This window comes from Carya illinoinensis, chromosome 13, assembly GCF_018687715.1.
Source record: "Carya illinoinensis cultivar Pawnee chromosome 13, C.illinoinensisPawnee_v1, whole genome shotgun sequence".
Lineage (NCBI taxonomy): Eukaryota > Viridiplantae > Streptophyta > Magnoliopsida > Fagales > Juglandaceae > Carya > Carya illinoinensis.
In genome coordinates, this window is record NC_056764.1 from 10,065,502 (window position 1) to 10,091,584 (window position 26,083).

General features: G+C 34.1%; 2 protein-coding genes and 1 long non-coding RNA gene across 5 annotated transcripts; 1 reads left to right on the forward strand and 2 right to left on the reverse strand.

Moving 5' to 3' along the window:
- Positions 1–4,718: 4,718 nt before the first annotated feature.
- LOC122292902 (scarecrow-like protein 33) lies at positions 4,719–7,738 on the reverse strand. The gene has a single exon (XM_043101452.1). The coding sequence runs from the start codon at positions 7,167–7,169 to the stop codon at positions 4,845–4,847; it is 2,325 nt and encodes a 774-aa protein (XP_042957386.1). The 5' UTR covers positions 7,170–7,738; the 3' UTR covers positions 4,719–4,844.
- A 7,587-nt stretch (positions 7,739–15,325) lies between these two features.
- Positions 15,326–16,175, forward strand: LOC122291947. The gene is made up of 2 exons (XR_006236811.1): positions 15,326–15,466; positions 15,569–16,175. It is a non-coding gene; the product is annotated as an uncharacterized LOC122291947 (long non-coding RNA).
- A 190-nt stretch (positions 16,176–16,365) lies between these two features.
- On the reverse strand, positions 16,366–22,714 carry LOC122291946 (telomere repeat-binding protein 5-like). Of its 3 annotated transcripts, XM_043100011.1 has the most exons (10): positions 22,444–22,714; positions 20,789–20,989; positions 19,831–20,674; positions 19,524–19,733; positions 19,354–19,416; positions 19,173–19,252; positions 18,678–18,919; positions 17,820–18,137; positions 17,505–17,568; positions 16,366–16,821 (listed from the first exon to the last, which is right to left on the reverse strand). In XM_043100011.1, the coding sequence occupies exons 2-10, from the start codon at positions 20,867–20,869 to the stop codon at positions 16,651–16,653; spliced, it is 2,073 nt and encodes a 690-aa protein (XP_042955945.1). In that variant the 5' UTR covers positions 20,870–20,989; positions 22,444–22,714; the 3' UTR covers positions 16,366–16,650. The 3 variants fall into 3 exon arrangements, with proteins under 3 accessions (XP_042955945.1, XP_042955947.1, XP_042955946.1); XM_043100013.1 differs by lacking the exon at positions 20,789–20,989; XM_043100012.1 differs by lacking the exon at positions 22,444–22,714 and having other exon boundaries at positions 20,806–20,983.
- Between the last annotated feature and the right edge of the window lie 3,369 nt (positions 22,715–26,083).

A 26,083-nucleotide genomic window follows, 5' to 3' on the forward strand; every position in this document is an offset into this window, starting at 1 on the left:
CCAAGAGTTGCTGAGATTATTAAAAGGTATTGTTCGTATTGATAAGTTGGGTTTGCGGCTATTAGACATTAATTTTTATCGATTTTATCTTGGTTTGATGTCCTTTTTTATTATATTCTTTGATTGTGGTTTTTTAGGCTTGTTTAGAGGTTATTGGTTTTTTAATATATAGACCTGTTTAGTCTTGCTCTTTTTATAGGCTTGTTTAGTTTGTTTACTTACTTTAAGGTTGTTGGTTTATATTTGGAAGGGTTTTATTTGCTTATTTGTAATCTCCCAAATACTTTGCTTGTAACCACGGTATTCCTCCGCCATAAGTGAGGGCATATTAATAAACTTGGGCTAGCTGCAAGCGGGAGGATACCTCTATGTTTGCCGATCTGCCTAGTCTCTTCCTCCTCTCAAGGAGTGTCAATGTTTTGTATTGTAGAAGGCAGATTGATGGTAGTTGCAACAATGGCGGGCTGGCTGGCCGTCATTTTGGGTGGGTTGGCGGTCGTCTTTTTAGATGGCCAACATTGACCGGTCATGCCAAAATCCCAAGTCCTTTGAGGGGGCTTCTTCCCTCATTCCGTCACACGGTCTTTTTTTTTTTTTTTGCTTTCTCGTGAGCTTGGCCGTTGGCTGGGGCCTTCCCTTTTTTGTCTGCTCACTCCAAACCTTTACTACTCAGTTCGGTTAGGGTGCGGTGCATGTCTTCGGCTTTGATGAAGTTGTCAGCTTGATCCATGAACTCTAGTAGTGTAGCGGGAGTCATTGTTTCCAACTCTGTTATGAACTTGGACATGGGTCATACTCTTTCTAGGAGCTGCCAGGGTTATCTTCTCATCTTAGGAGCTGCCATGGGTCATATGCTCCTTGTTGAACCTAGACAAGTATGCCTTCAGTCTCTCATCCTCCTCTTGCTTGATGTTGAGGACGCATGCTACAGGGCACGTTCTTCTCCTACTCACCATAAACTACGTAAGGAACAGTCAGGTCAGTTCCCCAAAAATGTCTATGGACCTGGGCATCAAGGATCCAAACCAAACCCTCGTCGGTCCCTTCAAAGTCAATGGGAAGGCTCTACAAACCAACTCCCTTGGAAAACCATGCAAGGTCATATGTGCTCTGAAGGTTTCTAGGTGTTCGAGCGGGTCCCTAGTCCCGTCATACATTTACATGAGAGGGATCCAGAACTTTGGTAGTAAAGGCACTGCCATCAAATCCTTGTTGTAGGGCAGACCCTTGCTCGGGAGTAGTCGATCCACCGATGATGAGGTGCCCATCTTTCTTGCCATCTCCTCATACTTTTCTTTAAGGTTATGCAGCTCGTTCTGCATGTTCCTCCTCTTCTCATCTACATCACCTTCCCCTCCAGCATTTCTAGACCGAACATGCTCGCTATTGTTGGGTTCTGCGTCATTCCTTGGCTCATTGATGGTTCCTTTGAGCTACTCATTCTCTTTTCAGAGGGTCTCAATCTCAATAGTTAGCTTTCCTAATAGTTGTTCCATTGCTGCTAATCTAGCTTCCATGTTTATTGACATTGCTTCCTCTTGTCCCCGAGTTGTCTGAGATCGGGTTCTCGCAAGCATACAAAGGACATATGAAGTCTATGTCGATCCCACAGACAGTGTCACTGTTAACGTCGTGTTTCGCTCACTTTTGGGCCAGGCTCTCAGTAACTTGGGTCTTTGGTTTTGAGCCTGTAAACATTGAGAAAATGCAAAGAGACAGGGAGCATTGATGGAGGCCGGGCAGTCTCCGATGCCAAAGTCAATATATTCTTAGTGATTTGTGCAAGTGAATAGAGAGTTCAGAGAAAGTTTTTTGTACATAAGGATTGCCGTTTATACTAGGTTTCTGGGATTAACTATACATACTTTGCATCAGGGGATGTGTCCCCTCACTAGTTCTTTTGGTCAGATTCCATTAATGCGGCATGGCTTCCTGTCCCTTCTATCTAGCGAGTGCATGTCGTTAGGCTCCTCCTCTTTAGCCTGTCAGAAGATCAAGGACTTCCCACATTCTTCGTCCACTTAGCTGTACAGTGCTATTTGGGATTGGGCGTCATAGGAGGATGTCGGAGTGAGATATCCCCTCCTTTCTTGTGTTTTGTAAGGGCCTTCCCGTATAATTATAGCCATAGGCCGAGCTCTGATAGATTGAAGGGCCGCCCATTTGGGTCGAGCTCAGCTTACCTTATGGACTTTTGGCCTTGGAAAAAAATCCCCCACAATATGTATAGTAATTTCTCCATTTTAATTCTATTTTTGCATATATGGTAGTTATTTTGTTAAAGCGAGAACATAATATATTCTTTGTTGGTACATATGTACACGTATGTATATATAATATTACAAGAAAATGATTATTAATAATGACTTATCAGTAAAGAGAATAACCTTATTAAGGTAAGAAATAGTCATTTCCATAATAAATAACTAATCACAAAAAATGTTTTTCTTTTAATGTAAAACTTTTGAGAGCAAATTCTTCTAAGGTTGTGTTTGGTTGTTAAATTAAATTCAATTCATCTTAAATTAATTATTGATTATACTCATTACTTTTTCAACTTCTTATAAAAATATTAAACACATATCAACCTATTTCATACATTTCAATCTAAAAAATTAAACAAGTCTTAATTTAAAAAAGTTAAAGGATTTAAATCCTTCTCAATAAAACTCACAAAATATTACTATTTATAACTAAACTCAGCTCATATCAACATCTAAACGTAAATATCACTGTTTAAATCCCATAAAGCTCACTCCTAAATATCTTCTGATTATAATTCGTTCCAACATAATGCTACAGTACTATTTCTACGTTCACGAACCATTGAAGCATCTTCATTTGTTGTTTTAATATTAAACCTTCATATCTCTCTCTCATTCACTCGTCATGACTGTTGAAAAGAAGGTAACAAAAATAATAAGAAAACAGATTTTTTTTAAGTCTACAATGAAAACAAGGTAGATAACATAAAATAGAGAATATTATTTTAGATCATGCTTTATCAAGTGGATCCCATTGACGTATGCATGCGATTCTAATCATAAAGATTTTTTTTTTTTTCTTTTTTAAAACTCTAATCATCAAGATTTGAATATTATTAAAATGCACTAAAGATTACCCATTCACAATAAAAGAGTTGATGGCTTATGTAGTGCTCTTGAAGAAATCATTTCTTACTATATTGTCTTTACAGTCACCAACAACATCATCATCATATATATACTATATATGATGAAAACAACATTAAAGAAGGGTGAATGACTTTTGAACCAAAACATGTGCTTCTCAGTAGACCAAAAAAAAAAAAAACATGTGCTTCTCTTTTTATAATTTTTTCTTGTTGCCTATGATGGAAAAAAAAAAAAAAAAAAAAATCTACTCTTTATTCCTACATTACATATCATATATATAGTTTTTTTTTTTTTTCTTTTAATGAATGTATGTTGTATGAATCATGAATAGAAGAACGCAATTAATTTTAAAAAAATAAAATTAAAAAAATAAAAATAAATATAATATGTAGCACGTGAAATGAGGAGTAACAAATCTCAAAAAATAAAAATGAACATTCCAAAAATTGATATTTTATTTTAGGCTGTTGCTACACTCATAGAGTCTCCACCAATAAAGCTAATTTTTTTTTTCAAATATCTTTTTAAACTTTTTAAATTTAAAAATAATATATATTAAAAAATAATACCTTAACTACTAAATAAAAAATAAAAAATCAATCGGTAACTTTTAGGTGTGGCTTTTGTAGGGATATCATATTTCGTAGCTTATGAACATAACAATAAATCTTTGTTGTTTTTTCTATTTTAAAAAATATAAAAATAAATTTATAAATTAATGTAATTTGATATAATATTTTGTATTATAAAATTATTTTTATTATAAATAAGATATTTCTTATAGGAAAAATCTATTTGTCATCCTCACACTTCACACACTACACTTATTTTAATTTTTTTTTTCATTTTTTCTATAATAAATATGTAGTGTGTGGATGATAAATAAAATAATTTAATTAGTTTAATAAGAATAAAATAAAATAAAAAATAAAAAAATAAAAAATAATATTTTAATATATAAAATGTGTGGTATAGGATAATGTGTAGCATTTCTCATTTCTTATAATCATTTCTTCTTTTTTTACCATCATTTTATTTAGTATTTTCTTAATATTTAACACTCATGCCATACATTCCGATCCGATCCCGAAATCCTTTTTTTTTTTTTTTTATCACTAATGTCTGATTATGTCTTTTCATTTATTTTGCGCAACTACTGACGATCATTTGTACTCATTGAGGGAGCATTCGTACATTAAGCACAATGGATGTTGATTTTTCCTTCTTTACTTTCTCTTTCGTACAAACTTATAATTAGTTAATTAGTAAGACATCTTTATATATGACTGTCGTTTTAAAATAAATAATTTTTGTTACGTATAAATAAAATTACATATTAATTTATATATTAATATTAATTTTTTTATTTAAAATTTAAATTACTATTATTTTTAATAAAATTTATTTTTTAATCAATCACATTAAATTAATATAGATATTAGTGGTAGTTTTACTTGTAATTAAATTTTTTCAAAATATACACTCGTCTGGTACTGTACGATCTTTTGTTTGGAGAGAAGATTTCGATAACTAGAGAGCACTAGTAATTTCGTTTCATGTTACAATGATCACAAGATTTCCAAATTAATAAAAACTATTTTACTTGGATTATCGAAAAATCTACTTCTGATATTACATAATATGTTGGAAACTAATTCATATAAAAGATGGATCTTCCCTATAGTTTTCAGATATTCCGGTGCAAGATTCCTAAGCCGGCACCCAACAAGAACAGGCAGAGACAATCCGGCCCTTCCATCCCTGAAGCAACCAGTGGTTGTCTTCATCAAGTACAAAATCCTTGTGGTACCATTCCTTCATCCTCGATCTGAATCCATTCACGAGCTCTTGATCCAACGGAAGTAGCCTGAAACCGGCCCTCGTGGTACGGACTTGCCACTGCTTGTACGTCTCCGGCCTCTCAACCCTCTGTAGCTCCTCACATGCTATGACGTTCATGGCCTCCCTCCCATAGAACTCTCTCTCGAACATCAACCTCTCCAATTGGGTTCCACGGGGCAGTGTAACATCAAATATGTCGTACAATGCAGAGAAGTGGAAGAGTGCCTCTCGAAACCGTGTGACAAAGAAGGGAGAATTGTAGGCTCCATTGACAATAGAATGGACAAAAATGTCTGGATTTATCCTCCTGATCAAGTTCAATACTGCATTCCTTGGACTGGTCTCTACTTCCACTGTTTCGTCAAGAAGATTCTTAAACCGGTTCAAACAGTTCACAGCAACCATCTCATTCCTGTCAATCTTGAGGTCCTCGATTCGGATAGTTTCCCAGTTTTGTGATGCTATGCCATGGTACTCGAAAGGAACATTGTACTGCTTGCAGTACTTTGCCAACCGACGACCGGTCTCCTCGACTCTCTCTGCTGGGCGCAATCCGGGCTGGGGAAGCTCTATCCCTGTAATTCGTAGCTTGGGAGGTCCACCGGGTCTTTGTGAGAGTTTCTGGATCAGAAGTGCAATTTGTAAACCATACCCAATACCGAAGTCTATCACATGAAGAGTTGTTGCTTTCTCTGCCACTTTGAAAATCATCAAGTTAGTAAAGATCAGCGAGATCCTCTTGAAAGGACAGACTGAAAGATGAAGTTTGTAAGCGCTCAATATTTCAGGAGCTGAGATCTTCCTGGAAACTAGGGAAGAATAGAAGAGTTGAATGCCGGAACCAGTGCCAGCCAAGCGGGCCTCAAGGCCATTAGCAAAGAAATGGGCCAATCTCTGAGACCCATCACCAAAAGGGGAAGAGTTCTGCCTAACCTGTTTGAGTAACTGATTTGCTGTTTCATTGTCACCCGCTGAGACAGCTTGTGCGCATAGAATCAAAAGAGTGTTCAGATCAACCGTCTCCGTCTTCTTGCTCTGTTTCTTAGCGCGACTACTCTTCCCACCATTAGCTGCTCCATGTGTTGGCTGCAAGGCCTTCCTAGCTATATTTTCCTGGGGTTCATTTTTATTGCATATAGCAGAAAGTGTTTGCTCGAACATATCTAATAATTCACTCTCCGGAGTGTCCTCCACATAAATCGCAGACTGCTTATTACTCCTCCCTTCTTCTTCTCCTAATTCCGTATCTACCCTCCCACGATTCTTCTTACCTCTTGACACATCCGGTGAACTCTCCCCCTCACCTTTCTCCACCTTGTGGCTCTGTCCCTTCCACACTGGTGACACCATGCTGCTTTTGAAATCAAGAACCAATGGATTACCCCCAGGAAGGAACTTACTACCTTCCTCTAAACCTCTCCGAAATTGCAACTGATATTGCTCATCAGTTAAAAGGTTTGAACCCAAAAGCTCCATCCCATCACCACTCTTATTAGTCACACCATTCGATGGATTTTCCAAACATATTGATCCACTATTGGATTGCAAATTGGGCTGTGAAATAGAGGAATTGTACTCCTCAATATCACCGAGCAATTGAGGATCGGTGCTAGTGCTTGTAGAACCATTGGTATCACCACTACTGCTGCTATAAAAAGCATCGTGATCAGGACTCTCGACGTTGCCTTTGATACAAGTTGGTGGAAGGTATTTACTAGGAGATGGAGGGTATTTCTTACCGAGAGCATCATAGAACGATTTCTCGGTAACTTGGAGACCCAAAGGGTCGAAAAACATGCAGGGCTTGTCCTCTATGTTCTCTTCCATAAGTATGTGGCTCATGAACTTGAGAACCGTTTCCGAGTACTCGCTTTCGTCCGAGGACGAGACTCCCCCAAGACTCGTACCCATAGACGGCGGGCTCAAGCTACTAGCAGCAGCAACAGCTGACGGAACATCAGGCTCTCCCCCAGGTCCCATGTGAATCGGCCGAAACAAAGCAGTGGTGCCCAGATCAGGTTGAGGAAATGGACTATCGAGGAAGTGAAGGTCCGGGGAGGGTGTAGTGAATGTGTACTCGTTAAGAAGATCTGGGTATTGATAGGAGTTCGGTGAGATGGTATGCCCATACTCATCCACCATCACACCATTTACGAAATCAGGGAATCCAGCAAAGCTTTGATCCATAACCATTTACAAGAGACAAACCAATTAAGAAGCCTCACGGTCTGATCTTTTATGTCTCAAGAAGAATCTTATAGCAACTAAACATTAATCTACATAAATCAGACCAAATACTAGGTGGGATGCATCAAAACTAAAGCATAGCAGTTCAAAACAAAACAAAACGAGAAAGCTCAAATGATGAAGAACATAGAAACACAAGGAAAAGAAAAGAGGAGGGGATGGGGGGAGGAAGAAGAGTTAGATTTCAAGAACCTCGGACATCAATTTTTTTGGGAAGTGTCGCAGAGAACAGTCAGACGTGGAAAAGAAAGAAGATAGAGCCAAGACGGAAGATATTAGCTAGAGGGACACAACTCTTCGAGGGCAGAAGAAGTAAAGAAGATAATTGTTTGGTTCACGAAAGCTCGAGAACGATAGAATGAATACAGGATGGCTATATAGTAGTCAAACTCCTGAGAGCCATTTGTGGCGTACGCATGTCAAAATTTCACCGGCGAAAATAGTCTGCCAGATTGATTGGTCTGTCGACAAAAAAACTCAACAGAGGACACTGAATAATCTTCGCACTACTGAATCCGGATGGCTTTAAAATAATCGAGTCACAGATAAAAGTTATAGACAGTGGAGACCGAATAGTAGGTTATTTATATATTTATTTTTGTTTTCTTTCATATTTTTTTATATCTTTAAATTTTTTTTTAAAAAATTCATAATATCATTTAAGAAATACTTTTATCACTAAATAATAATAATAAAAAAAATATGTGGCCACCATTAATAGCTTTTATCTATGGGAGTAACCTTATCCTAAACGAAAATGCTAGCATGACACTTAAAATGTGATCAATCATATTTTTTAATTTTTTTATTATGTTTTAATAATTAAAAAAATTACTGTTAGTGAATTTATATTTTTTTACTAGCTAAGAATGTTAAAAAAAAAATCTTAAAAGAAAAAGAAAAACCATTTGCACTAGTGTACATATTTGATATGCACATTTGGTATACATCCTAATATTATTCTTTTATAAAAATGAAAGTGATCCAATAGTAATAAAAAAATTTCATAAAAAAATAAGAGAAACTTTATAGAGAAACTTTACATCACATATCTAACATGTAATTTGTCATTTTGTCTTCCCATTTAAACACGCATATAATTAACTATTAAAATAAAAGGAAAAAAATGACAAATTACATGTTTATTAGGTGGAGTGTGATATAAGGCTTTCATGTAGATTTTCTCTAAAATTAAACCTACAAACTGCATAGCTTCGATGTGGGTTTGGATAGTAAGAAATGTTAATAAGAGTTATGAATAGTAATAAAAAGTATGTAAAAAGTAATAATAAGGTAATGAATAGTTGTATAGTATTTTGAGAATACTTCAGGTACTCTCAGTATCCAAATATAATAAAACTAATTTTACAATCTAAACATACCATATTATATACCATGTAAATTTATGAACTTATTTTTATAAAATTTATTTATGACTAAAATATTTTCTTTTATAAAGATATTATATTTAAAGTAGACTTTTTAAAGAGATTGTGTATCTCTTATTACTCTTAAATAATTACTGAAAAAAAAATGTTGAATGTTCCAATTATCCACCTTACTCCTTAGAGCAAAAAGTACTCTATGATTCTCACCTTGTTCACCAAGAAACTCTGCGGGATTGGCACGGACCGTTAGATTATTAAATCATTTCAAACTCCATTAGCCTTTTTGTGTTATTTTTCTCAATCTCTTGATCTTCGACTTTTGTTTAATTACTTATTACTCACTTCACTTGCATGTCAAGTTTATAAGTTTAACTTTTTTTCAATTTAATGGTAAGGGTCAAGTCTGCCAATTGAGGACATGATATAATGTCTCAATTGGTCCGAAAGTGAGAATGATTTTTTATTTTTATTTTTTCTATAAAAAGCCTCTGCTCGATATTTGACTTTTATCGACAAGTCAGTCTTACCAGATGATTTGGTCTAATTTGAATGCGTATTTTTTGTTTTTTTGTTTTTTATTTTAATAATGCTAGGCTTTCTCGTAGGGTTCAGGATTTTTTTATTTTTTTATTTCGTGATTAAAGATATATTTTTTTAATAATATTATGAATTTTTTTAATATATATTTTTAAATATTAAAAAATGCATTTAAAAAAAATATAAAATTGTACTACCGAAAGCTCTCAGCAAAAGCTCTAGCGATAGGCTGTAGTGACACCACCTTTTTTATTTTTTTAATCTCCTGAAAAACTTAGTCCAATGTATATAAAAGGACGGTGCTAAAGCCACCATTGGTGGCTTCGCTGGGAGTCACTATTAAGTAAATTGAAAAAAAAAATTATTTTTAATATTTTTAAATATTTAAAAAAATATAAAAAATTTATAATAATATTTAAAAAAAATTAAATCATTAAGGGAAAAAAAAAACAAAAAGGACCAGCGGCCAAAGCTTTTTCCTATATAAAATGTCAAAATGCATCTCTGTTTTTTTAAGGAGTATTGTCAGTATCCTCTAATTATTAAAGTTGAATACATGATCTTCTAACCATGAAAAACATATTCCTTAATTCATTATTTTGTTTTGTTTTTTTAATGTTCACACCTGCTCGCTTAAAGTACAAGATGAGGGCAATTAAAGTGGAGCCCTCACTTTTATTTAAATTTTGAGAATCGAGACTCAATACCTACTCCATTATTAATAATAATAATACCTAATCCATCTTCCAAATCGTTATAAGTTATTTATTTGTCAACTTCCCCCTCCTTTTCTTTATTTAAATCTTGAAGTTTAAACACAACTTTTATTTTTTTATTTTTGTAATTCTTTATTCAGAATTTTATCATCTTTAATTAATCATAATTAATGTTGTTATATCTTTTTGCCAATTGTATAATTGAGTGATTGATTAATGGTGAGTTTGACGGAGAGGTTTGCGGTTTGAGATGGAAATCAAGTTTGCGAAGTCAAAAATAAGAAAAATACTAATTTAAGCGCTTCGACTCCATTGTTTATGTGAACGAGTACTTTGACGAGTGAAATTGACTATATTTGATATTTATAATATTATTAGAAATGATAGTTACAGTTATAATTATATAAATACAATATAATTATTTTAAAAAATGTAAAAAAATATAAAGTCTACATAATAAAAAATAATATTTTAATAATAAATTCTATTCTTTTTTAAAATAAATTTACAATATTTATATATTCTATAACTATAAATAATATTACTATGATATTATATAAGCACTCGTAACTAATCTTGCTTTCTTTAAAATGAGATGAGAATGTTTTTAACGTGATAAAAATGACAAGATAAGGAAGTATGAAAGATGAAAAATGATATTTATAGTTGTGATTGTACAAGCGACGTGCAGTCATTTTGAAAAAAATAAATTAATATAAAATTCACATAAAAAAAATTAATTTTTTAATCGTAAATCTCACTTTTTTTCAAAATAATTGTATAATATTTATAATTCTATAATTATATGTAATATTACTCGTGTAAAGATAAGTACAATTGGCTGGTGAAGCCCCTTTTTCTATCTTGTCTCTACTTTGTCCAGCTGTCTTGCCCTGTTTTAAGTGACATACCCCTTTGACCTAAAAAAAAAAAAAAAACCCGAATGTAGCACTCTTTTTTCTTTTTTTTTTTTTTGGTTTTTTTTTATTCATTTTTTTATATTCTTAAATTATTTTTTTTAAAAATTCACAATATCACTTAAAAAAATTTATTTAATCACTAAAATAAAAAAAATTTAAAAAAAAAATCGGTAAAAAAAGCTCCCTAATTCAGAGCTTTAGAATTTCTCAAAAACAAAAAAAAAAACAAAAATTACATTCCAGTGCTATTATTCTCCTTCTGGGTCTTGTTTGAACTGTTTAAATAGTCTATTGAAATGAAATGATCAGTAAATAATAATGAAATGATTTATTAATAATATTAAAATAGTTTAAGTTACTATATTTTTTATAGAATTTTAAAAAATGAGAGATAAAATTAAAAAAATATATTATAAAGTTAAAATAATGTTATAATATAACTTTTTAATATTATTTTTTTATTCAAAACAAGTTGAATTGTATTTTATATTTTGTTTAGAAGTTTAAAAAATTATAATGATTACATAATGATTAGTAGGGATGTATAGGAACTGAGGAAACCGCTGTGACCAACTCGAACCGACCGTTGGAGTACGGAATTGGAGGAAACCAATAGAGAACCGATTGGCCAACAATAGAAATATGTAAAAGCTAACGTCGATCGATTAGGTCCCGATTTGAACTTAATTCAAACTGCTGAACCAGCTGATTTTATATATATATTATACGTAGAAAAAATGATGTCGTTTCATTGTTAGAAACTTATTTTCTAACAGTTATAAATATATATATATATATATAAGACGGAATTGCTTGACTTAAGCCAAATAGCACCGTTTTGAGCTAAGGTTTTAATAACTGCCCTCCCCTCCCCTCCCTTCCACTTCTTCGTCTCAATTAATTTTCTATTTCTTGAAAGTTGAAACATCCGAACCCCACTCCCAACCCCATAGCCCCCCGCACCACCGCACGTCTTTAGGGTATTATAAGCTCTCCCTTCCCTCTTCTTCATTTCAAGGGTGTCTCTCTTTCTCTCTCCTTTATTTCACACATCTTGGAAACGCCATAGTCTCTCTCTCTCTCTCTCGACAATGACACTGTGAAATTGTAAATGTCTCATCGCGCCCCTACAATCAATCGAAATCTGGCCATAACCGATCTTACCAATTTTCTCCCTTTTTACTGACAGATTCATCCAATTCTAGGCAAATAAAAAAAGTGTCGATTTTCACCCCTAATAATTAAATAAAAAAGTTAAAATTTTAAAATTAAAAAATATTTATAATGTTTAAATATTAAAATAAAATAAGATAAAATAGAAATAAAATGAGATTAGAGATATTGCAATCCAAAGTGGGCCTTACTCATTTTTCAACATTATGTCATATTATGCCGTTTATAGTTTGCCTCTCCCAAAGTATTCCCACTTTGTCCCTACTTTTGAAAGTGGATTTTCTTTTAATATTTTAAAAAGGAAACCTACAAAGTGGGGATGAGCTTTTACTTGTAATATACGATATGCTTTTTAATATTTTAAGTTTTATTTATACCCAATAACTAAAGAATGATAAAAATGATAGCAAAATAACATTGTTATTCCTTAATTGTTTGTTTATTTATTGACCTTTCGCTTGGGGTTCACACCATCAGAGACAGAGACTGGTAAATAGTTAGATGCAAATTTCCTGTGGGACGAAATCATGGGGCTTTAAATTAAGTTAAAAAGCTTTGACGGCAATGCATGCATCTCTAACAACAGGTCCTACCACTACCAGATCCATTTTCGGTTCAAGAGAAAACAGAGGAACTTAACCACCACTAACAACATAAACCCCCCCAATAATGGTGCTTTTTTTACTATTTTTCTGACCCTCTGTCTCTGTCCAAATTAGCACGAGGCGGCCTGCATGCCATTTTGTCCATGCTTCAACGTGAAAAAGTTTCTCAGATGTACTTCCTTTATTTTTTTCAAAGAATTGGGCCCATTGTAACTATCTACGCGCAGAAGCTTGAAATCAGTCAAAAGGGGTAATTTCAATTCGTAGGCGGCTTTGTCTGGTTTCAACGAGTAGTGGAAGAAAAATACGCGTTCAAAGGGTACTGTTTCGGGCAAAAACAGATTAAAAAATCTGCAAGACTTTCTTGATATTTTTTGCAACTCCGAAATCATGAATGAGTACTGTTTTGGTCTTAATTCCTAGCCCCGGACCTGATTAAAGCTTTACACGGGTCGTAAAAGTGAGGCTTTTTTTCCTTGGCATGCGAGATTATTCAACAGGTCGTATCATCTAAAGATACAGAAGAAACAAGAGATAAGTGACCCCACTAATCACGAAAAATAGTCCGAACACAATTACCAAATAATTTAATAAAGCTGTAATGGAAGCCACCGCTCCAGTAGCTCCCGCTGGGCCACCGTTAGGGTTAATAATTTTTTTTAATACTTTTAAATATTTAAAAAATAAATAATTTATAATAATATTAAATAATTTTTTTAATCATTAAAAAAAAATCAACAGTGGGTCCCAACGAGAGCCACCAGGAGTGGCCTAAGTATTTCCCAAGGTGTAATATACATTTGGTTAAAAGTAACTTTCCTCAAGCCCTAAATACGATATAAATATTTATTAAGCATATGATATGTATTTTTTTAAATTTTACTTAAAAAATTTAGCATACCTATATTTATTAAAAAATTTATAAATTTAATGTATTATCACTTTTAAATATTTTTTTATATATTAAAATAATTACATATATGAATAATATAAAAATGATTGTACGTAATAGAATTAAATTTAAAAGAAATTAGCTTATGATAGATAGAGCGACTGTAAGGACCCTAAGGACATATGATAGATAGATGCCTATGAGGATATCATGAAATATGAATATTATAATGTTTTCAGTGAAAGTAGCCAATAACGGGAAGAGAAAAAGAATGGGATAAGTATGAGGTTGAATTACATTATTCGATGCTCCTAAGGGTCCAGATTCAGATTGTAGAGGGTGCATAAGAATGGATAGCGAGCCCACCTAGCCACCTGTCCATGATGAAAGTGGGGTCCGCAATCTCAAGGACTCTAGTCCCTTCGGCCTTCCCCACGTGTTTGGAGGAGTGTCTCGGTGAGAACTAGGCCTATAAAGTCAATCGGACTGGTTACGCGGCTAGGCTACCTTTAGCAAATCTTAATATGGGCTACCTGGAAAGGGCCCATTTTAACATAAAGACAAACATGACAACACCTTTAGGTGCTAATTAAGGCTCAAAGCCCAAACCAATCAGCCCATCGACAAGTAGGAAAGTCCATACACTACGGCCCGTTTAGAGGTTGAGGTAAGTTGAAATGAGATAAAATTTTTATAAACAGTAATGAATTGAAATGATGGAGTGAGTTTTGTGAGATTTATTTATTATGTGTTTAAATGTTAAGATGAGTTTAGATATATTTATGAAAAATTAAAAAAAATTATACGTTCTACGTGAACAGATTTTGAGTTGAGATGAATTTAATAATTTAAAAATTAAATATTTAAATATTATATTTAATTTAAAATCGTTTAGAAAATAAAATAAATAATATTCTTTTTATTTAACAGCATCTTTCCTTCCCACCACATCCCCCCAAAAGGTCTACAGTATATAAAATGAGATTTCAACCACAAATATTAAGTAATTCAATGAAATTTCAACCACAAATAAACACACCTTTTTTTTTTAATTTTTTAATACCACATTTATTTATATTATTTATCCCTCAAAATTAAGGTATTAAAATGTGGAAAGGGACATCCCATCTAATTATAGCCACATAGGCATTACTCCACATTTATTTTTCAATAATATATGTATACATGAATAGAAAATAGAAATACCTTTTCCATGATGAAGACGTAACAGTAGCATTTTATCCCCATTTGGAAAATGACACGTGGACAGTGAGCTTTCGGCTCAATTATTCAAATGCCAATAAAAAGAATATTCTTTCCTTTCCCATTTACACCTAAGAATATATACCGAAGAATCTGTATGTGACCATTACTATATACAATTGTTATCTGAAGTTAAATTTCAGATCTTTGTGTATGTAAGATATTTTCATGTGAAATGAGTTTGACTCAAACTATATCTCCCTTATTTAATTATATAGTTTAGATGAGATATTTTATTAAATTTAAATATAATATTATTATAATATAATTTTTTAATATTTATTTTGTTTTGAGATTTTAAAAAAATAAATTGTTTATTATATTTTATGAAAATTTGATAAAGTTATAATGATTATATGAAATGAAATAATTTAATTTTGTATAACCAAACAAGCCTTATTCTATGTTAAAAAATTTTCAATTACTTTGTAGGAGGTTTGGATAGTGAGTTAAATTGAGTTGACATAAATATTAAAAATTAAATAACATATTGTTAAAATAGGAGTTTTTAATATTATTTTTATTTTAAAATTTTAAAAAATTTGATTTATTTATTATATTTTATTTGAAAGTTTGGAAAGATTAAATGAGTGGAAAAGGTTTTTAAATCCAAACTTATAGACTTCCCTTTTTCTCTCATTCTCTCTCCAGAAAACTTCCCATTGCCCCAACTCAAGAATTGTCTTTGTTTGTCTGGGGGAGGGGGTTGGTGCTTCGGCTCCACCCACCTCCCCTCCTCACCGGCCAAGGTCTTATCTTTTTCTGTTTATTATTGTCTATTTTCGGTTGATTTTTTTTTTTTTTTTCGTTAATACTATCACTTACCAATCTATTGTTTCGCGATGATATAGGGCCAACACGCGCCCTCCAACAACTTCTTCAGGTGCCGATCATCCAGTTGGAGGAAGAAATCCACTCATTTGTGCGGCTTGTACGCCTCACGAGCGGCGCACTCGTGGCCGCAACTTGGAGAGTTTTCTGCCGCCACGTGCGACAGTTTCGATACCAACAACTTCAGATCTTTAAGACTTGACTATTCTCTTCTCTCTTGTTGTGGCGCATGGCTTGCACGCACCGCCACCCCCAGTGTCGACCCCTTTGCCAGTGATTCACCACAGTGTTCAGTTGCTACACTATATTCCTGCTTTCTCTAACCAAGGATCAAGTGAAAGTAGTAGATGTGATAGTTCCTTTCAGCCAATCCAGACCAACACGTTGCAACACACCCCTTTGTACTATAACTTCCAACTGAAATTTTATAATTTTTTTATCAGACTTTTTTAAAACCGTCACCAAACAGTCTATGCATTTGGGAATTGAGTAGGAGCCAAGTTTTTGATTCCGTTCACTCACTTTGTTTTTTCTTTTTTGTGTTATAATGTATATTAACTTTGGAAAGATTGTAAGAGACTCTCACTCCATTAAACTTATACTTATATTTGTTAGTTTATCTATAAATATCTTACTTGCTTAGGAACAAAAAAAAAAAAAAAAACTAGGTAATGGGAATGGCTGTAGTTAAAGCTTGTTTCATTTCCTTTTATCTGATACACAGATTTTTTTTTTCCCCCCTTCTTCGACCAGCCAATACAATAATGAACAGATAAAATGGCAGAAGTATATGAAAAGATCAGAAAATACCAACATATTGGCGTGGAAAGAGATGGGTTAGCAAGCTCTTATTCTTTCAACCATTTACAAAGCGGCAAGACTCTCTCCATGCAGGGAAATAACAGTGGCCGGAGAGCGACAAATATCATCACATACATTTCTTAAGACTTTCTATTTTTTCTTCCTTGTCATTGATTTTTACATAATCATAACAAAAAAAAACAAAAAGAACAATTAGACACCTACACATATCCTTCTAAACCCATCATTTCTATGTTTCTTCTAAATGTGTGCTTCCCAACTGTTCTGTTTCTAAGACTTTTCAGATGAGAAGGCAAGTCTCTGCATGTTGTTTGAGCTGCTGTCTGGCTTGCTGTTTGGACCAAAAAGCATGAGCAGTTAGGACCCTGTCCAAGAGCTCCTGGGGAACGGGCTCTCCTCTCCTTTGTTGAGGGGATATTCTTGCCGTGTGCACCAGTGTTTTCCACTTATCCTGCAAACCCCAAAACAATATCACAACCAAACCCACATCACATGGATCCCATTCCAACACGTAAAGCTATCTACCCAAAAGGCAAAAGGATACCAAATACAACAATTACGGCTCTTTTTCTTCGAATATAACATGACAAAAGAAAAGAACAAAGTAGGAATTATGTCATCTGATAAAGGGCGTTTTAGGATTTTAATAAAAAAAAAAATCGGAATGCATGCTAGAAAAGTACACGAGTAGTCGTGTAATTATAGAATTAAAGAGATTCCTTAAAGAGAGTAGTTTCTTAATACGAAAAGCTACATAAACCAATAAAGCTAAAGTCTATCTCATCATTAGCCTGTTATGCAAGCAACCATTTGCCTTAACAGATTAAACTACGTGCTCTGTAGGGGCCCAGGTCATAACGTGAACTTTTTTAAATTTTAAACCATGTAAAGTGCCATGTAAACACCCCACCCCCCTCCCAGAGCTACGGTCATGGAGCAAGCAAACATCCTCATCAAAACGAGTCATAAGTTCAACAAAAATGCATTTCGAAAAACTTCCATAAATTTGAGCTTGAGCCAGCAGGATGAGAAAAACTACTGGTGAAGTAAAACATTGAAAAAAATATACAAATAGAACTGTGCCTAGTATTTCCCCCGGCCCCCCCAAAAAATGTAGCAAAACGGATTCGTTACCTTCAAATCCACATAAGTTCGATGTTTTGCATTATCAAAAGCTAGCAGCTTAACATCACGCCACCTGCAAATTAAGAGAACCATTTTTAAAACTTCATAATGCAGTAGAAGGCCATTTATGATATAAGCACAGAATCAAACCAGCTGCTAAAAAAAAATATCCAAGTTCCACGCATCCAAAAGCAAGGTGGGGAAAATAAAATTCTACTCAGCATCATGCACAAGCCAATTTAATAGTTAACAAATAACAAATCCAGGCTGACTGAAGCTCCAACATCAGCTTATAGCTTTTTGGTTGTGTTATCCTCGACATACCTTCCTGTTCCAAGTTTCTCAACTGCTTGAACCAGTGCTTCCACTTCAGTAACAGAAAAGGGTCGACGGATTCGGCGCTGTGCAATCTCAGATCGCTTTGATTTCCTGTGAACTGGAACAACAGCCAATGCCTCAACATTCATTTCTGGTACAGCAACCAGAGCTTTAGAATCTGTTGTACTTTTGTCAACTGATGTGTCAGTGGGAGAAGGTGCTGAATCATGATCACTTTCAATGAAGTTTCCAAGATTGGCCAAGTGAGGCTCAGGAGAGGAATGGCAAATGGCCTGATGAGCAACAGTTGAATCTGGTGGATAGCTGCAAAAAGGAAATTGCAACATAAGCTGAGTGCAACCAATTATCTAGGTTGGTTCTGGAAGAAACCCTAAGATTAATCTAACCACCAGATTATCCAATATGTAGAACTTAATTCTCACTAACAAAATTTGTTGGATAGTGGAAGAAAAAAACAAGCTTTAAAGTAATTTTCAAAAGAAATAATAACAGCACGATCACATCCAAATTGCTGCAAACCACCAAAAATGTACACAAATCTCAAAGCATTGCACTAATTAATTGGACTCAGTTGCAGCACATACTGATTCTAAATGAAAATTAATAAACAAAATAAAGTTTTCCATTCAATTTGATCTCTCACTTTCTGGAAAAGAACTCCAGTAAGGCAGATATTATTTCATCTAACAATTTAGAATGAATAACTTTAAAAATCAGCAAGCGACTCAAGATTCTGTTGAACAAAACAAATTAAATGAACAACTAGCAAGCTAGAAAGTTGAGTGGAAGGAGACTGACTATACGAGGACTAGCTCTAAACAGGCCAGAGTGGATTCAAATTACCTTGTTAGAGGCTGAGGAGTGTCACAAGGAAGCATACAGGAAGAATTTCTGGGGCATATAGATGGGGGATTTTGTGAAGGGTTAGGCTCCAGGGCAAAACCCAAAGCATCTAGAGGGTAATCATGAGAAATTCCTGTCTGCAGTAGAGTTTTATTGTCATCTCTAACCTTCTTTCCGCGAAGAAGTACACCAACATGTAATCCACCTCCAAGTATGGCAGTCAGTGCCTCCATAACAGTCCTCTAAAAAACATTTACACCACATTAGAATACACACTAAAAACCACCTGCTTGATGCGTGAGACCTATTACTCATGATAATTTGTGCAAACATACATATATTTGCGACTCTTCAGTTGCACCATATCATAAATTGCAATGAAGATGCAGAACATGTGTTTCTGCATGTGATATTGGCCTCCTAAAATACAATGTCCAAACTTCACAGTAGCTACACAGTATTCTTAACAACATTATCAGAATCAAAGTCATATACCTTCAAAGAACCGACGGAGGCAGTTTCGGGCATTTCAATAAAAAGCTCTGGCACCCTGAAAGACTTGATCCTAAGCTTCACTGAGTAAAAGAAAACGCATAATAGCATAAGTAATTCTTCAATGTCAGAAATCAATAAGCACAAAAGAAGATATTCAAGTTACTTTGTCAAATTCTCATACCGTAAGAATCCCTAGATTGAATTGAAGTGTGTTGACAAACAACAGAAGATGATGTTCCTGTGGCTGCATAATGATTTCAGTATTAGGGAAAGAATCCAAGAAAGCAACAAAATCCAACATACTAATAGGAAGTTTAATTCAAAAAGAAAAGAAAGAGGTTCAGAAAGGACCTCCATGCATCTTTACACATGAACCAGAAGCATCTCCATTGATGCCCTTCTCGGGTGAATCCGATTTTCCCTCACAAGTAAACAATCGGTTAGGATTTGACACTGAGCCACGCTCAAAAATCTTCCTCTTCTTGAAAGGAATATTCATTTGAGATCTTTGCCGTTTGTAATAGCCCTTTCTATTACGGCAAATGGGCTTCAAATCCCCATCTAGAAACATTAAAACAATGAATCACAGTAGTCAACAATCTCGACAAGGAATCAAAAATACTGAAAAATCCACCTACTGAATAAAGTACAAACTTACCATTGTTCAACAGTGTATCATCCTTCAATTTTGGAGATACCTTCCAATGCTTTGAAGCTAAAATCTTCCTTATTCTTCGATTTCCAATGCGTGATACTGGTCTTATGGACTTTGTTATTGTGCTAGGGTGAGTGCACCCAGAGGACTTTTCGTCATCATCTCTACTAACTATTTTTACATCATCCCGACTAGCGGGAAAAGAGCTACAGGGAATGTGGTCACCACACAAAGGCACCTTGACACTACTATCTGAACTGACTAGTGCAGGAGGTTTCCCATCCCAAACCTCTGGATCCTCCAAACTGCACTTATCAGTCCCAGTGACAATAGGCACCTTCCCATTATTGTGCAGCTCATCTTTTATCATTATTTTAGTTTCACAATCTAATTTACAAACACCAGACTCCCTGTAACCAGAGACACCCAGATCTAATTTGCTAGCAAAACTTCCCGTGTCATTCTTGTTTTTTCCATTTACCAACCTCTGATCAACGAAGCCCTCTGAGGAATCAATGGTTACTATAGAAGCAAATCCTGAATGGCCATCATTCTGAGGAAATAGGGATTCCTCAGAGCCATACTTTTGATCATCAGCTTGTTGGACAAGCTCAGAGGCTAAGACTCTCCTATCACTAAATCCTTGATAACTCTGTTCAATTTTAACTAGTTTATCTTCATTCTCCCACATGTTTTGAACACATGCAATGGGACCATTTCCCTTTGATGCATTACTAGATGAGGGTGAACTCTCTCTCTCAAGCAACATCTCACCAGCTACGGTGGCCAATAAGTCAAAAGCACGCATTTGATTGTCTTCCGCTCTCTTTTTAAATGTAACCCTCCTCTGAAATAAAAAAGAAAAAAAAAACAATATCGATCATATGGGTCAGCGTTGCAGACAAAAAGAATAGATAAACCGCATCAATTGGCAACAACTAGTATATTGGAATATATTTACCCTAGCTGATCTGGTACCTCGAGGCGTAGGAGGCACCTGATAACCATTGAACCCATAGTCTAACCTCTTATGCAACACCATATCTCAGAAATCATAACAAAGAAGAATGCATCAGACACAGCGAAGTAGCAATCTTGGATCCATTTTAGACAATTGTGCAACTTCACCAGTAGTTCAGGCTCAAAGAATTAAAGATAAAGCCTGATGATGGACGATAGCAAGTGATCAGTTAATTGATTTGTTTTCTAGATTGAATGTAAAACCAATAACATAAGAATGATCAGTACAAACTTCACAGTTAGGGTAAAGATGCAGGAAGGGGCAAAGAGTCATATACGATCTAAGACATCAATCCTTCAATATGTAAATAACTTAAAACTATCTCAATCCAATAAAAAACAGGAAAATATAGAAAGACCGTTCCCTGTAAAACACCAATGCATGCATTTGGTTGGGGAAAATTGTATAAAAAACCCAGTTCCATAACAACTACTAAGGTTCCTTGGTTTCAATGTGTAAATGATTCTGCTATTTGCAATCTAATGAGTTTCCATTCCATTGCGGGCTCCAGTTCATTTTCGAGGCCCTGATTCCAGGCAACGAAAACCAATAAAATTCCCAGAACTGGACCGGGGAAAATTACTTTACGATTGCCATGAAAAGAAGCAAAAAAGGAAGAACTAGGTGCAAAGATGCAATTCTATAACTTCCAACAGATCCACATGATCTTGCAAAATACAACATGCACATAAAAATCCAAGTCCACAATTCCTCTAGTAAACCAACAACACAAATATTCGGCAAAAAATAAAAATAAAAATAAATCAAGTACTAAAAAACGATGATGTTAACTTTCAAGACGTGAATAACATATAAGAGGCGTTAGTTTAAAAAAAATAAATAAGAATTATGCCCCCACAAATCCCTCTCAGTTTCTGTAAATTCCACAGAAACATTTCGAGAATTTTACCTTTCATTTCAAGACCCAAGGACAAAAAAAAAAAAAGGGATAAACCACAACAAAACCCTGATGTAAAGGGCCTAAGCAGAATCATCCAAACAAGTAATTTGAGAGATATAAGGACCCAGTAAAAATAAAAATAAAAAAGACGCAAGTAATAGAATGGATACAATTCAAACTAAATAAAATTCAAATAGATCTAAACCCCTCGTAAAGCTCGATCTTGTAGAAACAACAACAAAAAAAAAAAAAAAAAAAAACAATGAAAAAGAAAAACTAGATGATTTAAGATAGAATTTTTAAATTTTCCAAAAAAAATCCGAGATGATAAAAGAAATCCAAAATCAGATCGAAACCATCAAAGTCTGAACTGGGGACAAAAATGACTTAAACATAAAATAGCGAAGTTTAAGCAGATTTAGGACAAAAGTCTTATAAAATTCAAAACGAGGAATCCATTTGACTGATAAAATATTGTCTTAGAAAAAAATGACATTTTAGATTATCAAAGCTCTGCGGTAGAAGTGCGCTTAAAATTAGAAGTTTCTCGTTCATTTCGCATGATTTCTTATATTCCAAACACACTGTTCGAGACAAAAGACTCGTCTTTCCGATAAAACCCACAAGGAAAAAAGAAAAATCCTAACTTTCAAGAATCCGTAAGACAAAATCCACGAGAATTCGATATGCTCACCTCTAGACCAAAATTTCCTTTGAAGTTGGAAACTTTTTTCAGTAAAAACCGAAATTCCGGCGAAACGCAAGAATTTTCAGGCGAATGTAAGATCGGCGAATTATAGGCGAAATGAACGAATGAATCAGAATTTTCTTTCCATCACACAATAGCATTCCCTCAATTCCTACCCCATGTTTTCACGGAACAGAGTTTTTAAACGATACCCATTCTCTCTCTCTCTCTCTCTCCCTCCCTCCCCCTGATCGCCAAAACCCTCTGGAAACCACCCAACCTTTTGCTTAAACCCCAGTTCTTATACCATTGACCCCCCATGACCGGACGCATCGGTGATGGCCTGTGGAGTTACCGGCTATAGCAGGTGATGGAAACCACCTAAAGACCGGTTCTCCGCGATTGGGTGACCCACCAGTGATTTTAAGTGCGTCAAGATCTTCACACGCGGGGACTCTTTTAATCCTATGGTCGCGTGTCTTCCACACGATCGAGAAAAACGTTGGGTCACATAGATTTTTTTTTTTTTTTTTTGATACAGGGTCACATAGATAATTAATTTCTAAATCATTATTATTATTTTTAAATTAAAAATTAACAATTATTAACTCTACTGCATCAAGAAAAATAGGGGCATTTTTGCAAAAAAACGAAAATGCATTGCCCCCTTGAGTCAGAATAATTATCGAGCTCGTTCAAAACAAACTTGAGTATCAAATTATTAAATAAAAATAAATAAAATGTTAAAATAAATATATTTAAAGGAAAATAAATATAAGATTATTGTATTCTTTTTTTTTTTTTTTTGTCATCGATATTTGTGTTAATTTAGGAACGGCTGAGGAAGTTACCCGCACACAACCGACGGAGTAATAAGCAGTTACCGTCACGTGGCAAACAGATCTAGGACCCTTAGAGGACACCTATATTTTATAGAAAATATGATGCTTCCTACTAAATAATACTAAAATATATTTTGATATTCTTAATTTATAATATTATAATCTGTATCAAAATCTCCAGAATGTCCCTCGTCAATCTATTAGTTTCTCACGCTAATATGCTCAAATTGGGATTAATTTTGTAAATTTTAAAAAAATATATAAATTTTCTTTCTCAAATAAGAATATGTAAAAAAAATATTAATGAAAAATACGTTATCCAGACGGAGAGGGATATATTCGTCATTTAGCCAAATGTTGATGTATAATGTATTTTATTGAAGCAGTTATCCCGATAAGCATGTTGAGGTCCTTTATTTTTCAGAGGTTGGTACGAAGTATAATATAAATATATATAAATTATATGGCGCTCTGTTTCTAGAGAACTTCGGCCACGTAGGATCGAATTCAATCTAAGTCCACGTGGAAGAAGGAAAGGTTACTATTGGCCGCTTTTTCCTCGGTATTATCTCAGGGAATTTTGAAATCTTTTTGAACCGAGAGCGAGGGAATCTCCGTTAGAGATAACGTTGACGGCGATGAGAAACGTGCAGGTGGAGAGCCAGGATGGTAAAGTAAACGACGTTGGGATCTGCGTGGGGCAGGGGCGGGGGGGATAAGGGACGTGGGGTTTGTGGTGGGACCGCAAAGAGTGGTGGACCCCATGGTGGAATAATTTATATCAGTGAAAAATAAATGAAAAAATAATTAGCGAGAGAAAGGATGTGACTTTGACACGTGTCGGACTACAACAGGGGTGAGAGGAACACGGTGAGACTGTGTAATGTGTGTGTGTTCAAGGTTGTTTGGTTTTTTTTCCTTGTACTTCAAGATGTCAGTGACCGAACTCGGGCTTCTCTTACCAGAGACGTGGTTGGTGGGGAGCTGCAACTATAACACGTGGCGGATCCGGAATGGGTCTGTACTCTCCACAACGCAAGCTTCTATTTATCTCACCGTTTGTCTAGCAAGTCTGCAAGTGGTAGTTACGTACACTAGGCGTAGAGAATAGGTTGGAGTTGGGCTATGTTGTGGTCGAAAGAGCAATGTAATTAACACAATTATTTCATAATTTTAATATAAGTTTAATATTATTTAAAAAAAATTAAAATCTCCAATAAGAATAATATCCTCCACATATTATATAATATGATAAAGAGACATCATTAGTTTTCATGATTCCTAAATAACATATTAAAACCAGTCTATTTAATTTTAGAGTCAAGAAAAAAATTACTTGTAATCTATTTATTGACACATCAAATATGTTAAGTTACAAAGAGTAAAAAAAAATTATATTCTCGAGTCGGTGTGTAGATCACATTTAATATAATACTTATATGATATAATTTGATTTAGAAGATAAATTTTAAAATTTAAATATTATAAATCAAAATCTTATAATTTCAATAACATGAATGGTACGTTTTATATACCGATTTAAGAATAAAATAACTCATAAAAAATATATATATTTAATTCTTTAATAAATTTAGCAAATTTATAATAAATGATTTATTTAGACACAAATGAACTTATAAATAACATAATTTATTTTTCTAAACTTCAATTAATTTGGTTATGAATAGGTTGGGTATAGAAATAAGAATAGATGAATAAGTATAATCATAAAATAGAAATAAGATATTGTAATTATTTTAATAATTAATTAATGTAAAAAGGTTTTCAAAGTTCGTCTTGGAAAATAAGATATTTTGAAAAGATAAGTACAAACGGGAAAGTCGTAGTCGGCCGCCAATTGGGAATCCACGGATCGAGTTGCAAATGGCCTTATGTCTCATTGGTTTGCCACTTTGATTAAAGTATTCATAATTCACGAAACCGCCTGATGACCAAGTACGTCGAATATGTAGTTGGATGCATCAACGCCCAATGAACTAACCTTAGCAACTCTACGTTTCGTTAGTTCAACTAATTAAATGCAGTTGGGTACGTACACATGAAATTTCCCAGAAAGAGAAAACCGCATGGAATTAATTGACCTCAACCCAAATGCAGATATTCTTATACGTACCCATTTTTACTACTTTTAGAATGGTTTCCATATACGTGGATAATTATAATACGAATAATGTTAAATATAATTTTAAAAAATATAAATATTGCATATTTATTTTTAAAAAAATAAGGTTTATAATTAAAAAATAATTTTTTCATTGAAACTTTTATATTTACTCACTTTTTAATAAGAGTGTGTGACATATACATCTTAAAATTCTAAATATCATTTTTGTAAGGTTTAAGAGAAAAATAAAATTAAAACATTTGTTAGTAACGAAGAACAATTTTTTATTTTTTTTATTTTTTATGGTTTTTTACTAATGCATGGCAGGGGTATTAATTCAAACCCCTTTAAACAACTAATATTAGTTTCAGGATACGTATTAGTTAAACTTAGGAATTATAAATGAAACCAATTAAGGATAACGGCTGGTAATCAGTAGGTTTAATAGAAAAGAAAAAGGAAAAAAATAAAAAGAAAAAAGAGGTAGCGTAGCTAAATCACGTGTGGGATTGAGTGAAGAGTGGTCACGTTGTTAGCAACGTGAAAGCCGGACTAGCTTTAGCTGGAATGAATGGTTTGCCTTTGAAAGCTAGCTGGGCCACGAGAGAGAGAGAGAGAGAGAGGATCATGCAACCCCAAGAAGGTTGGAAAAAGGTAGCGGGTTTTGTAGGTTATATAT